At 42.1% G+C, this 15,634-nt stretch overlaps 1 protein-coding gene across 1 annotated transcript in view; it reads left to right on the top strand.

Annotated features, from left to right (window-relative positions):
* Nucleotides 1–15,634, top strand: part of snd1 (staphylococcal nuclease and tudor domain containing 1) — a 1,066,795-nt gene that overhangs the window by 919,454 nt on the left and 131,707 nt on the right. The window contains exon 18 of the mRNA XM_068059385.1: nt 3,467–3,611. Within this exon, the coding sequence (XP_067915486.1) occupies nt 3,467–3,611 (145 nt within the window). The remainder of the gene's footprint in view (nt 1–3,466; nt 3,612–15,634) is intronic.

Genomic DNA, 15,634 nt, shown 5'->3' with positions numbered 1-15,634 from the left:
CTCCCTCTCCTCCCCCCCTCGCTGCGTCCTCCCTCTCCTCCCCCCCTCGCTGCGTCCTCCCTCTCCACAACCCCCCCCCCCCCCCCCGCCCACTGCGTCCTCCCTCCCCACCCCCCCCCCCCCCCTGCCCACTGCATCCTCCCTCCCTCTGGCTGCATCCTAGAACCATAGACCCATAGAAAAGTTATGGCACAGAAAGAGGCCATTCATCCCATCGTAGCTGCGTCAGCTGAAAAAACTAGCTGCCCAATCTAATCCCACCTTTCAGCAACTGGTCCGTCACCTCGTAAGTGACAGCACTTCAGCTGCAGTTCCAGGTACCTTTTAAATGAGTTGAGGTTTTCTGCCTCCACTATCAATCCGGGCAGTGAATTCCAGACATCCACTACCCTCTGGGTGATGAAGCCTTTTCTCATGTCCTCTCTAATCCCTCTACCAATCACCTTAAATCTGTGCTGCCTGGTAATTGACCTGTCCGCTAGGGGAAACGGGTCCTTCCTATCTCCTCTATCTAGGCCCGTCATAATTTTGTAAAAGCATGGCACTCTTTGAAGAGCCAGGGTGTTAACCCCAGTGTCCTGGCCAATATTTATCCCTCAAATCAACATCACAAAAGCAGATTATCTGGTCATTATCACATTACTGTTTGTGGAAGTTTGCTATACAGAAATTAGCTGCCGCATTTCCTCCTGTACAACAGTGACTACACTTCAAAAGTAGTTCATTGGCTGGTAAACATTTTGGGCATGCATTAGTTGTGAAAAATAAATGCAAGTCTTTTTTTTTCTTTTTAAAATTTTATGCTACTCTCTACACTGTTATACCACCAGTCTTCGTGCCATCTGCAAACTTGGATATATGGCTCTCTATTGTTTATCTAGGTTATTAATAAGTGTAGTAAATAGTTGAGGCCCCAGCACAGATTCTTGTCAGACACCATGAGTCACTTCCTTCCTATATTCTATAACCCAACCAATCTCCGAACCAGGTCAATAATTTGCCTTCAATTCTATGAGCTTTAAATGGTGACGAGTGCCACAGTCCCACTGTTGCAATTTGGGTGGAGGAAATTATTGGCAGGCGGGGAAGGTTTGTGTTGTCACCTTTGAGTCAAGTCTTCAGCAAAGGCAGGATGTCAGTGCAATCATTGACAATAATGTAACGGATGGCAAAGGCTTTGATTGTGAGTGAATGGACATTCTGGAAGGAAATATGCAATTCCAGACATCCATTACCCTCTGGGTGATCAAGCTTTTCCTCATGTCCTCTCTAATCCTTCTACCAATGACCTTAAATCTGTGCCACCTGGTAATTGACCTGTCCGCTAGGGGAAACAGGTCCTTCCTATCTCCTCTATCTAGGCCCGTCATAATTTTGTACACCTCAATTAAGTCACCCCTCAGCCTCTGTTCTAAGGAAAACAACCCTAGCCTGTCTGTGTGTGTCTCTCTCTCTCGCTCTCTCTCTCTTTCTCGCCTACTCAATCCCCTTTTATTTCGCTCTGCAGTCCCCTTCTCTCTCTCTCTCCCTCTCACTTCTCTTCCTCTTGCTGTGTCTCTCTCGCAGTCTGCCCCCAGCCCTTTTGGGCTCTTCCTTTCTTCCCCCGCCCCCCACAAACAACTGCCCTATTTTTCTGAGCAGTGAAAGTCTTAAAGTCTTAGGTTGGGAAGGTCAAATTTCAGCTTAGATCAGTAGTTAGCATTCTAGCCTCTGTATTAGTATTGTTAGGACTGAGACGGGTACAAAGCACCATCAGTTCCGTTCCATCACTCCACAGGTCGCAGCATATTATTAAAGTTTTTCCACCCAACCGGAAAACAGCCAAATTAAGCACACTAGTAACTCCCAGAATAAAACTGACCAAACCAGGTATCTTTAGACAACAACACATTAACTATTTATTAAAACTAAATCTTAAACACTATTAAGATAAACCTATATCTAAATATCTTATAACTTCTTATTTTAACCTAACTCCTCCATACACACACATACATTCAAAAACTAACAGTTAACCGGTTTTTAAAAGTGGTGTTTTTAAAAAATAAATTAGCTGTTTCTTAAGAATAAATGAATATGTAAGTCTTTGTGAGTTATGTTTCTGATGGGTGAGGTATTCTAATGTGAAAACGAACGCCCCTCGAAGTCTCCAGGCAGATTCGAGAAAGTAGTCTCTTAGTGGATAGGCATTTAAAACACTTCAGCTGCAGCAGGCATCGAACAGTTCTTTCAACCATGAGCACAGCAATAGGTAAACTTAAATTTTAAAACCGACAGACCCTCAGTCAAAACTTTACTTCAGCAATACAGATGGTCTCTTCAATGGGTTTTTTTTCCTGCTTAGGCAATTAACTTGGCCTGTTGTTCCTTGCAGAATTGCTGCTGAGAAATAGACAGCTCTTTTCAGTAGCATGCTTTGTTGGTTTCAGCTGGTTTTTACACACAGTTAAATTATTACAGTACACCATGTGACCTCTTTCTCCTGCAGTGGCCTAGGTAACAAGTGCAGCTGGCACACTGAGCCTCAGAAATCCAAAAGCTTCTCTCTCTGTCTTAAAGGCACACTCTTTTAATCCAAAGAGAAAATAAATACGGTTCCATGACAGTATGTTGTGGGTTCAAGTCCTGCTACATTACTTCAACACAAAATAAATCCTGAGCAAATGATGCATTATCTCAGGTGTCATTCTCTGGATGAAGCATTAAACTGGTTATTCCAGTGGCTCAGGTGAATATAAAAGATGCCAAATCATCATTGAAGAAGGACAATGAATTCTTCTGGTGTCCCAGCCATTCCTCCCTCAACCAAATGCACCATTCACAGGTTCACTAGTCACTCATCTAATTTCTGCTTGTGGGACATTGCTATGTGCAAAATGACTGCTGTATTGTCTACAATATAATGCAAAGTGCTTTGGGGCATTTAAAAGCTGTGATGAGGTGCAGTATAAATGTAAGTTGTTTCCTCTTGCTTTCATTGTTTGTTACTGGGATAGGAGAGTTCCTGCATTCCACCAGTGAGGGGACCAGTGCTCTACATCGTCATGTCCAATCACAATTTTCTCTGAGTATACATGCAGTTCCTTAAATTAGGGTGCAGAGAGCTAATATCCACCTATCTGGGTTTCAAAATAAGAGATCCAAATAACTTGACAGAAAAGGAAATGGAGAATATTGGATAGCTGATGAAGGGCCCTACTCGAAACATAAGAAGCAGGAGTAGGCCATATGGACCTTCTCCTGCTCTGCCATTCAATAAGATCATGGCTGATCATCTACCTCAACTCCACCTTCCCACCCTATCCCCATATGCCTTGATTCTCTTAGTGTCCAAAAATCTATCAATCTCAGTCTTGAATATACCCAATGACTGAGCATCCGCAGCACTCTGGGGAGAGAATTCCAAAGATTCATTGCAACATGTGGGGAACTTACAGTATTGAGTCGCTGCTTTACTTTATTGCAGGTCTGGTCTAATTATGAGGAGCAGCCAGCAGAAGAAGCGGTGCTGCAAGTCACGGAGGAGAAGGAGCGCATAACCAACTATAAGCCTGTCTTCGTAACCGAGATTACAGATGAACTCCACTTCTATGTGCAGGACGTTGAAACTGGTCAGTACCCTACAGCTGGGGAGGGAGTAGAGGTGCATGCTTCAGTGGCTTTTCCATGTTACCTCCATAGCTGAAAGAAACTGAAGCTAATCATGGCAATTAACGTACGAAGTCTTTGCTAAGCTAAACCCATGGTAGCTCTGTTTATGCAGCAGAGACAAACATACAAAGTGTAGGAATATTTACTTTCTTCAATATATTCAGGTACAATAGAAGAATAGAGTTGACTGAGTGTGGGCGAAGACTGTAATACATTTGAAGTTTGGGATGTATTGGAGCTGTTTATATAATCATCTAGCCAGTCCAATTGGGGAAGCAGCATATTGTAGTTTTTATATAATGTGTGCAGTTTTCCTTTATTTTGGATTTTCTCATTTATAAGTTTAGACTTGCTATTTCATTCCCAGGACAGAGTTCCTAACTGCCGCTGACAGACTGGCAGTATTTACCAAGTGGCTTCATAAAATGTACAGAAAACAGCATGGTTCAGCAGCACCATGGTGATTGTCCATAGGAAAAGAATATTTCACTGCAACAAGGGGGAACTCCTTTACTGACTTACAACACCTATGTGATATATTGTGTGTTTACTGGAATATTTTTCTTCTCTTTACAGCCAGAAATGTGGAGTTTGTTGTTGACCGATATTTTTATTTTTGTTCCGCAGTGATACACTTATGTAAATGAGGAAAAACAAATATTTTTAAAGATTTTAAAACGTACTGAACCGTATCGCAAATCAATCGCGCATAACTGGGAGGATTTCATCCTGTGGTCAGACTGCACACTGTGTCCAGTTCTGAAAATGGTGTGGGAAGAATCTTTTTCATGGAATTAGGAAGTCTTTATGGTGGAGGAGATAATGGGGTGAGAAGTCAGCTCGGGTTGAATAAGCTGCTGATGTTGCAAACCAACCAGGTTCAGCCAAGTGAGCGAACTGTTACAATAGAGGCAGGAGACAGTACTGGATCTGTGAAGTTTATTGCTGTCATGACAATTGTTGTAGGAAATGACGTTCACTTTCCGAAGGAAGTAAGTAGAATAGTTGGGGACTGAACTTGGGGAAATTTGGTCACCAGCAATGAAAAAATGAGCAGGAAGCTTAATATCTTCATTACGTATTCTGAATAGCAGATAATACAAGATGTGTAGAAAATAAGGATGTTGAACTGAGAAGGCATGCAAAAGGCCAAGTGGCACAGGAATATTGTCCTTTCATCTCTGCAACCTAAGTTTAAATGCTATAAGATTCTCAAGTGAAATGAGTTTGGTGGAGTCCCAACCCATCTCAGTGGCTGTGAATCTGCACTGGAGATTATCCATAGTTCTACCCTAATTTGGAAACCTCTTTAGGAGAGCCCATTAGATAACTAGTATAGGAAATAAAAAATCCCCAAATATTGTCGTGAGAGCTTGTTGGATTTGATCAGGTTATATTTTCTGCCAGTTAATGATTGGGTGAATAATGTTGACCCCATTGTCGATGCACTGCAGAGAGAGAGCTGTATTGTGCATCCAAACTGTCCTGTTCCTGAATTCATGTCCTGGGACTGCTCAGTGGAAATTTACCTAACCAACACTCTACCTAAGGGAGGGAGTTGGTGGAACAGATTGGGACTTTATTCTGCTTCTAACTCATGTTTTATCTGACTCGCATGTTCTTCATGTTAGCAAAATTGAATTTTGAATTCTCCTCCAGGATAACAAAGATTATTTTTAAAAAGGTGCATTTTGTAAATCCGTAAATATATGACAAGTACACTCAGAGTGGCAGTATGGGTATAGCAACTTTCCATTCCCTGTCCAGTGGCTTCTGTTGGGAAATGCTCAAGTTTGGTTGTCAGGGAAGACAGGATTGTGGTTGGTTTTGATTTGAATGTTGCTTGGCACTTCTCTCTTCTGTAAGTTCTCTTTCTCCCTTCTGCCACTTCCTTATCCCAAAGGTCAAACATCTTGTCAGCACTCATTGGACTCACACTTGAAGAGGCTTAACAGCTGGAGTAGATACACTGTGCAGACTCGGCTTGAGCATTTCACAGCTCCTTTTCTGAATATCTCTCGAAATGTTATTCACATGCTTTGCCTCCTCAGAATGTCTATAATTGAAAGCCACTAATTACCAGCATTTGGCATCTGAAGATAGTGGTGATAGTGGTGTCTTCAGCAGGGCAAATTTAGTTGGAAGTTTCCAGCATTAGTTCATTTGGACGAAATGTAATAAAAAGTTAAGGGAATTAGACAATATCATGGCTACCATCCAAATATCTGGTTGAGCACTGACAAGACTCTGTGGGGAAATGTTGATTTCCTCCTGAGTACTCTGGTATTTTTATAGGTCTTTAGCTTAATTGCTCGCCCAACCACTGTTGAAATAATTGTATTGTGACAGAAAACCAGTGCAGTATCTTTGGAGTTCTTTCTTTAACCCTTTCTTGTCAGAAATTAGCAACTTCTTTTTCACATTCCCCTAAGATAACTAGGCTTCTATCCTCAATACAAGCAAATTTTCTTTGTACAAAGAAGTCTGTCCCCCGCCAGCTAAAGATAGTACCTTATATAATATAGCACATAATTGTAACACCCAGAAAGCCCTCCTCATTTTCAGAGTTCAACTCTACCTCTACCATATTCCTCAATTACTTCTCTCTCCTGTATCACATCTAATTTTCTCTTGACTCCATTATTCCACTTAAATAATATTTCTAGTAACTTATTTTTGCCTTTTTGCGTGTAAACATTCCCCCAACTTTTCTTATTATTCTTAACTCGTAGTCGTTTAACTTGGGGCCATTGTTTGAGCAACTACAGCTGAAACCTTTTCCCAAGTACCATACTGGAGTAGGGAGTGCTATCAGGACTTGGGTTTTGGTTATTTTGTTGCTGATGAAAATGTATTGAAACTTCTAATAATAAATGCCTCCACACTATAAAACATTGTGGAGAGAAGTACCATCCCTCTTTTTTCCAAAAATGAGTCTTTGGCCTTCAGCTCTACAATGTCGAAATTTCCAGCCAGTCAACTTGAAAGGCTGTTGTTAAATCCAAAACCACAGAACTGGCAAGTCTACACATTAGGGGTAGTGGTATCAATATTCAGTTATCAAAAAAAACATATTATCAAACAACATTACAGAATATTGATTTGCTGTCAGGGTAGCAACTCAAGAACCTAAACTTCAACATAAACAAAAACATGCATTGACATAGCATCTTTCACGACATCAGGACTTCCCAAGGTGCTTTACAGGCACTTAAGTACTTTTTGCGGTGTAATCACTGTTGTCTTGTAGGAAACGTAGCAGCCAATTTGCAAACAGAAAGCTCCCACAAACAGCAACATGATAATAGCCAGATTATCTGTTCCAGTGATGTTGGTTGAGGGATAACCAGGACAGTGGGTTATGTATTTGACTGGAGCAGAGACTGCTGTGGCATTTGTTGTCGTGAAAAATTAACAAGAAAAGAATATATTCCTGACCAGCTGAGGGTAGCTGAATGAGTATGAGGAGAAACTTGACCCACTTTAATCAGATGAAATTCTTCAACTAGTATTAACAGTTGAGGCATGGCTTTGTGAAGCTCCCAGGTAAATACATCACCTGCTAGTCAGCCATTGCAGGATGTTCCTGGGTTCAGTCCTGTTCACCTAGCTAGTCTCAGCCAGGGCAGCAATTTGGGGTGATACAGTAGGCTTCTGAACTAAGAAGAAGAAAAAACAGTCCCCCGCCCCACACTCGTGCATACATGCACTTACTTAACAGTCTGTTGATGCTCATTTCGTGGGATCATGTGAAGACTGGGCACTTGGACAACACGGCCAGAGGGCTGCAGGTAGTTGAGTCGCCCTCTGGAGTTGGACCAGTTCTCTCCAGTCTTTAGCTGATTTTTTTCTTCTTCAGCTTTTGTGTCCTGTAGCAGGGATCTCTCACATGGTGTTGGCAAACTTGCCAGACTTCTTAAGATGGAAAGAGAGGAAGATGCTTTTACTGGTCTGGGGCCAGTGCTTCTGGGAGCAGGAAGCAGACTGCACCAAGATAGTAACATTCACACATGCATACTGGCCAACTGTCACTGCCGATCTCGCATATAGAAAATAATGAACTTTACAGTCCAGGCAACTTCCTGCACTATATACAAGTGAAGGTGATAACAGCGGTACAGTTGGATCATTCTCCCAAAAACCTGAGTTGCAATCTAAAAGCTGTGTTTGATCCTTTTCATTTTAAAGTTGTGCTGATCTTTGAAGCGTTTAAAAACCATTCAAGCCTATCCTACCCTTCCCCTTTCATTGATCATCACGGATGGTAATAGTGTACTGGTGTAGTGACTCTAGAAGGACTGTGACCACATCCAGTAACTCTGGTGGCCTGTGACCCACTTGATTTTTTTTGATGCTGCAAGAAAGTCTGTTAAATTATGTTCTGACCATCTGGAAAGGGAGCCACAGCAGCAGAAGCTCCCCACACAAAGCAATCTTGCTGTCCAGGGACATTCTAATATTTTCGCTGAGAGATTCTGGTGTGAGTCCAGTGTAGATCAATAACTTGACCAGCTGAGTAACCTTTACCCAAATTAACTTACTGTGAGCTGCAGCAAGTGCAGGGTTTTTTATAAAGCAGCTTTCAGACTGACCACAAGCAGCAAGCTGCAGCAGATTTTCAAAAATATAGAATGAAATCAGAAATTGCAGAAATCCCAATCCAAACCACTGGCTGTGCTAAAAGCCATGACCAATTGATAATCCCACTGCAATCGAATCTTCCATTAATTCTTAATACTGTAATTTCTTCCAATTCTATTGGGGGGGTGGGGGGGAGTGTGCTGCTATTATTCATTAATCACAGAGGGGATAGAAGTGTCATTGATGTGAGAACAAGTCTCCAGTTTAGTTTCAGATGTGTTAATAGTTAATCCATTCTGACCTCTGATTCCCAGCCTCTGGCAGTACTGTCCTCCAGAAGGCAAAGGTGAGTTGCTTCAGCTATCATTGGGGGTTGGAAGCAACGAGAACAGTATGGAAGCAGACAGAGTGAGTTGTTCCTCTTCTCACGACATGTACTGTACCCAAGCAGGAATTGAAGCCGAGATGACCACAAGTTTGATAGTACTAAATGCAGGTGAATTGTTCCCTTTTACACGCATGCACTTCCAGAAGCAGAAACCATGGCAGTTTCTTCTGACCAATTGTAGCCTCTCAATCATTGCTCCAGCAGCGTTCAGCTAGCTGATAGACAAGGGTTTGAACCTCGGTCTTTTCTGGTTTGTGTGGTTCAGTAGACAATCTCTCTGGCTATCTTGCAAATGTGGTAATTTCAGGAACACTTTGTCTATTTTTAGCTATTTAAAAGTCTCATACTACAGGAGGTAAATCACAACAAGATGCTACTAAATATTTAATATAAAGTGTTTCTGTCACACTATGGGCTTTGTGAAATTGTTATATTTATAAAACTTCAGACTGCATTGTTTTAAATTTATAGTAACTAGGTAGCTGAAACCACAGTATATTGCCAAATTCCTGTTTTTAATTTGTTTCAAAATACCATTTTTGTGCATCTGTTAATTCTGGATACAATATGAAACCAACGCCAGAGTTTTAATTTTTCTTGTGAATCTTGTGCTTATCATTGTTTTGTCTACATTTAGAATATAGTCTGATTTTGGGAGTCTTCAGGGAGGATGTCAAGACCATTGAACAGATGCAGAAGGGATTCACTAAACTGATACCAAGGATGACTCTTTATGAGAGAAGATTCAAAGGAGTTATGATAGAAGTGTTCAAAATTATGAAGTGTTTTGATTAGGTAAATCAAGAAGAATGTTTTCCATTGATCAGTAACTAAATGGCATAAACTTAACATCACCAAAATGAAAAGAAAAATTGGGAAGTTTTTTTTTACACTGAGGATTGTAAGGACATGGAATTTTCTACTAGCTGTAGTGGTAGATCAAGATCCATCAGGGAAGTGGGTAAATATTTGAAAAATAAAAGAATTGAGTTCTTTTGGTAATTTATGCCCCTCTGCTATTGATTTAGGGACCAGTGGGATTAGTTTTTTCTATTTACCTTGACAAATTCCTTCATAATTTTTAACATCCTAATGAAATCTCCTCTTACTCTCTCTATTCCAGTGAGAAGAGCACCAGGTGCTCTCGTCCGTCCTCATAACTAAGACCTTTCATCGTTGACATCATGTTCTGTACCCTTTCCATGGCTTTCACAAACTTCCCAAAGTAGTCCCTGTGGTCCTGTAGTATTAGGACCTTTGCTGCTTACTATTTTCAGTTATAGAGTCAGAGTTATACAGCACAGAAACAGGCCCTTCATCCCATTGTTTCCGTGCCGGCCATCAAGCACCTAACTATTCTAATCCCATTTTCCAGCACTTGGCCCTTAGGTTTGTATGCTATGGCGTTTCAAATGCTCATCTAAATACTTCTTAGTTATGCTCTAGGTGTAGGTATTGGAGGAATGATCTGCAAGTTTCTGGACAAGACATGTGACAAAGTTAGGACAGTAGAGGATGCTAAACTACTGCAAAACAATCTCAACGTTCCCTGTTTAAAACACCTTCATTGCCAACAAAGGCTCAACGAGCTGGGCCTGTATACTTTAGAGTCGGGTGAATTGATCAAGTTTGATAAACAATTTCGGGACTAGGTTGTGTTTATGTGGATCAGTTCTTGCTATTGGATGCATTAGGGAGGACCAGGGGCCGTGCTTATAAGTTATGGAAGGGTCGAATTAGGATGGATGTGAGGCAATTCTTCTTTTCCAAAAGAGTAGAAACCTATGGAACAGGTGGCCAGCTTGCGTGGTGAACGCTGATTTACTGTATGCCTTCAGGCGAGAGCTGGACTTGTTTTAGGCTGGGGCAGAGATCATCTCAAAAATGTAGGTATCCTGTAATATAAATGAGGACCAATGTGATCTCATTGCAGGAAAACAATGTTTCCAGGCTTCCCTTCACCTATCCCCCAATTGTTCTGGCTTCTTATCTGTTTTTTTTTTACCTCTATTAGGATATTGCGTGGTTCCGGATGGGGTGGGAAGCATCTGTGTTGTGACTGTGTGGGACAGATTGGATGGTGCTGTAGCTCTTTTCCTGTCATTTTCAGATATTTGTAGGGTGCTCAGAACTATATATAATCTAACTCCAGGCTATTTATTTTCCTAAATTTTTTTGTCCTTGCACTCTATTTGTAAACCTATTATCCCATCTGCTTTTTCCAGCATTTTCAACTTGTCCTCCCACTTTTAAAGGAATGGTGGTAGGGTGAAGAGAAACTGGGTGCGAGACCTCTCCAGTACGAAAGGCAATGCCTAACTCAGTACCACGCAGACTACTTTCAATCCCCAATCTGTCTTAAGATAGCTGATCTCAGTATGGGTGCTATAACACCTGGGTTGGGAGTATATGTGCATAAATCATTGAAGGTGGCAGGACAGTTTGAGAGAGCAGTTAATAGACCATAAAACATCCTAGGCTTCATTAATAGGGACATTGAGTACAAAAGCAAGAAAGTTATGTTAAACTTGGATAGAACACTGGTACGGCCTCAACTGGTGTATTGTGTCCAGTTCTGGGCACCACGCTTTAGGAAAGATGTGAAGACATTGGAGCGAGTACAGAAAAGGTTCACAAGAATGAAGTTCCTCACCCCTGGAACCAGTCACGTGGATAGATTGGAGAAGTTGGGACTGTTTTCTTTGGAGAAGAGAGGGTTGAGAGGAGATTTGATAGAGGTATTCAAAGTCATGAGTCTGGATAGGTTAGATAGGAGAAAACTTTCCCATTGGTGGGGAGATCGAGAACAAGAGAGCACAGATTTAAGGTAAGTGGTAAAAGAAGCAATAGCGACATGAGGAAAAACTTTTTCATACAGCGAGCGGTTAGGATCTAGAATGCACTGCCTGAGAGTGGTGGAGGCAGATTCAATTGAGGCAATCAAGAGGGAATTGGATTGTTATCTGAAAGTGAAGAATGTGCAGGGCTAAGGGGAAACTGGAGAAGGCTGGGGCGTGGCACTAAGTGAAACTGCTCTTTCAGAGAGTTGGCGCAGACACAACAGGCTGAATGTTGGCCTCCTGTGCTGTAACAATTTTGGAATTCTGTGGGTTAAGGGAGACAAAGTCAGCCATAGTTCCTACTCCTGATCATTGTTTACAACTCTTGTTACAAACTGCCCACAAATGGACAGGATGAGACTGAGCTCTGTCCTCTGCACAGACGAATGAGCCGCCAACACTGACTGTCTAAGCGCATGCATTAAAAATGAGGTTTTAAAGTTTTTTTTTGACTTGTTTGTTCCATTATTTTTCCCCAAGCACAAATATTTGCCTGTTGGCCAGGTAATAAACAGAGGACCAAAAATAGATGTGTGTCATTGTGACAGTCTCAGCAGTCTCCTTCAGGATTGGAGCTGAATGACATAGTCTGACCCACTTACTGTGGTGAGCCCAAATGCACTCAAGTCAGAAGTTGATTCATCAGTCCTTTGCTTTTTCTAATTAGTGAGTTAATTAGCATAGCCTTGCTCTCTGGTTCACATTCAGGATCTGTGCCTGGAGTGCGGTTTGACAGAGTGACATCTTTGTAAATCCCAAGTACCTGTGGAATTCGCCATAAGGAATGAGATGTTTGCTGATACGTCAGCTACCTCAGATCTCTGGTCTTCCCTCTCCCACCCCCAGTCGTTCCTGCTGAGCCGACAGAGACATGGAGAGGGAACCTTCTCACCTGATTGTACAGAGACAGTGTCATTCTGTTGTGTTTACCTAAAGCTGATAATCCAATGAAAGGAGATCAGAGTCAAGGAAAAAATAGATGAGAGTTGGCAGCTTTTGTGCTGGTTTTTTTGGAAATTTATACTTTATGATGAGGGTTTCCTCGATTTGTTTTTTTTTTACATCTTTGTTTTTGGTACATGAAAACAGCTTAAATAATGTTCTGGCAAATATTAGAAATGTAAAAGGTTATAAGCAAGTAAAGCGGAGGTGGGGCAAGAGATAACAAAGGAGAAGGTGTAGATAGGACAAGGTCACAGAATAGCTGACCAGAAGGTCGTGGAGCAAAGGCAAACAATATGTTAATGGTGTGTTGAAAGACAAAGCATTAGTACAGATAGGGTGTTAACGGACTGAAAATTGAACAGCCGCAAGTACAAACATGAAAAAAACAGCGGGTAAGCAAACTGAACAAACTAAGATGAAATAAAATAAACACAAAAAAAAGGAAAAAGAAAAAAATAACTGAAAATAAAAGTAAAATGGGGGGCCCGTCATGCTCTGAAATTATTGAACTCAATGTTCAGTCTGGAAGGCTGTAGTGTGCCTAATTGGTAAATGGGATCCTGTTCCTTGAGCTTGCATTGATGTTCACTGGAACACTGCAGCAATCCCAGGACAGAGATGTGAGCATGAGAGCAGGGGGGGGGGAAAGTGTTGAAATGGCAAGCAACCAGAAGCTCGGGTCATGCTTTCGGACTGAGCGGAGGTGTTCCGCAAAGCAGTCACCCAGTCTGCGTTTGGTCTCCACAATGTAGAGGAGACCGCACTGTGAGCAGCAAATACAATATACTACATTGAAAGAAGTACAAGTAAATCGTTAAATCACAGGAGTGTTTGGGGCCTTGGATAATGAGGAGAGAGGAGGTAAATGGGCAGCTATTATACCTCCTGCAATTGCAGGGGAAGGTGCCATGGGAAGGGGACGAGGTGGTGGGTGTAATGGAGGAATGGACCAGGGTGTCACGGAGGGAAAGATCCCTTTGGAATGCTGACAGCGGAAGGGAAGAGAAGATGCGTTTGGTAGTGGCATCACGCTGGAGGTGGTGGAAATGGCGGAGGATGATCATTTGGATATGGAAAGGACTATGGCACATGTGTCAAAGGATAGCCTCTGTTACATTTGTGGTCCACCTCCAATGATGGAGGCTGTTTCTCAACAGCTGGAAAAGCTTGGTGTCCCTAAAGAAAGCATCATTTTTGATAGGTTGGAAAGTGAGGACAAGGGGAACCCTGTCGCGGTTCTGGGAGGGGAAGGGGTGAGGGTAGAGGTGCGGGAAATGGGCCGGACACGGTTGAGGGCCCTGTCAACCACAGTGGGCGGGAATCCTCAGTTGAGGAAAAAGGAAGACATGTTTAGTTTAGTTTAGTTTAGAGATACAGCACTGAAACAGGCCCTTCGGCCCACCGAGTCTGTGCCGACCATCAACCACCCATTTATACTAATACTACACTAATCCCATATTCCTACCACATCCCCACCTGTCCCTATATTTCCCTACCACCTACCTATACTAGTGGCAATTTATCAGAAGTGCTGTCATGGAAGGTAACATCATCAGAGCAGATGCGTCGGAGACGGAGAAACTGAGAGAATGGAATGGAGTCCTTACAGGAGGCAGGGTGCAAAGAAGTGTATAGAGGTAGCTATGGGAGTCGGTGGGCTTATATTGGATATTAATAGACAGCCTATCCCCAGAGATGGAGATAGAGAAGTCGAGGAAGGGAAGTGTCGGAGATGGACCATGTAAAGATGAGGGGAAGTGTCGGAGATGGACCATGTGTTCTAATCTCACTTCCCTGCCTCCTGTTATATCTTTCCTTTCTAAATCTTTATCCAACTTCCTTTTAAATGATGTTACAGCATTGATCCACAAGTAACCTGTGTTCCTGACATTGCAGGGGTCTCCAGAGTCAGGCGGTTCACACAACTTAAATAAATCTGCAGCTGCCTCACTTCAGCTGCTCTACTGACCCCGACACTGGAATTTTGCAGTTCTGAAGAAGGGTCACTGACCTGAAATGTTAACTCTGCTTCTCTCACCACAGATGCTGCCAGACCTGCTGAGTATTTCCAGCATTTCTTTTTTTTATTTCAGATTTCCAGCATCCGCAGTATTTTGCTTTTATTAAATAATGTTCTGCCTACTTTCCACACACCCAAACAGTTATGCCCCTGTGATGAAATATTACAAGCATCCATCCAGTCAGTGAGCTTATAGGAGTGATGACATTGATGTGTTTAGAGACTGTCACAGGAACAGAGGGACAGAACACTCCCACTAGTCTGAGAAGCAGATCCAGTGATAAACAACAAACGAATTGGGACCTAGGAAGAGGAGCTGAAACTTTTCCAATTTGGCCTAGTTTTTGTCTCACTAAAGTATTAGTATAAGTAACAGGTGGTGTTGGAGATTTTAGCTGCCTTATCTGTTCATGGGCTCCAGTATTGAAAGCTTTCAATCAGTGGACAGAATTCTAATTGTCTTTTCAGTGTTTGCTTTCTGTGAGGGTGAAGCTAGCCAATCTACATTTATTGTCCATTCCAGGTGGTGGTGAACCTTCTCTTTGTAACATGTGCCCATACTGCTCCCCCCAACTGTGTTAGGTAAGGAATTCCAGGATATTGACGAGCAACGTTGAATGATGGGTGGACTGTCCATGGCAGGGCGGTGTGTGACTTGTAAGTGACGGAATTTCCATGATATTGCTGCATTTGCCCTTCTCGGTAGCAGAGGTTGTGGAGAGAGAGCTGCTATCTGAAGCATCCTTGGTAGGTTGCTGCAACAAATCCTTTAGATAAACATTCTGCAGCCAGAAAATGCTGGAGAAGGCAGGGTTGAATATTGATTCCAGTGGTAGAGACACATGCAAGTAAGTACCCTGCCCTGGATGTCATCAAGCTTCTTGAGTTATTACAGCTGCACCAAACCGGAATGCCAATTTTCAGTGTGAAGTCACTAGTTATGAGCGGTGGGAGCAAATCAAGGCGAAGGTTTAAGAGTGTCACACAATAAATATTACCCATATTCAAACATATGTTAAGAATGATGAGTTAGGGTTGTATAAGGAACCTTAGGGAATAGTTAAGTTGCTTTTATACTGATACTAGCAGAGACCCGCAAAACATTTGTGGTCAAATTAGTATCTTTGTTGCAACAGTATTTCATTAAATACAAGATTCTAGTTATTCTTTCACCAAAGACTTTTAACAATCAAAACTTCTCACTTTGAG

This window comes from Heterodontus francisci, chromosome 27 (assembly GCF_036365525.1).
Source record: "Heterodontus francisci isolate sHetFra1 chromosome 27, sHetFra1.hap1, whole genome shotgun sequence".
Taxonomy (NCBI): Eukaryota; Metazoa; Chordata; class Chondrichthyes; order Heterodontiformes; family Heterodontidae; genus Heterodontus; species Heterodontus francisci.
The sequence above is the reverse complement of the archived record's forward strand: the minus strand, read 5'-3'. Positions and strand labels throughout refer to the sequence as shown.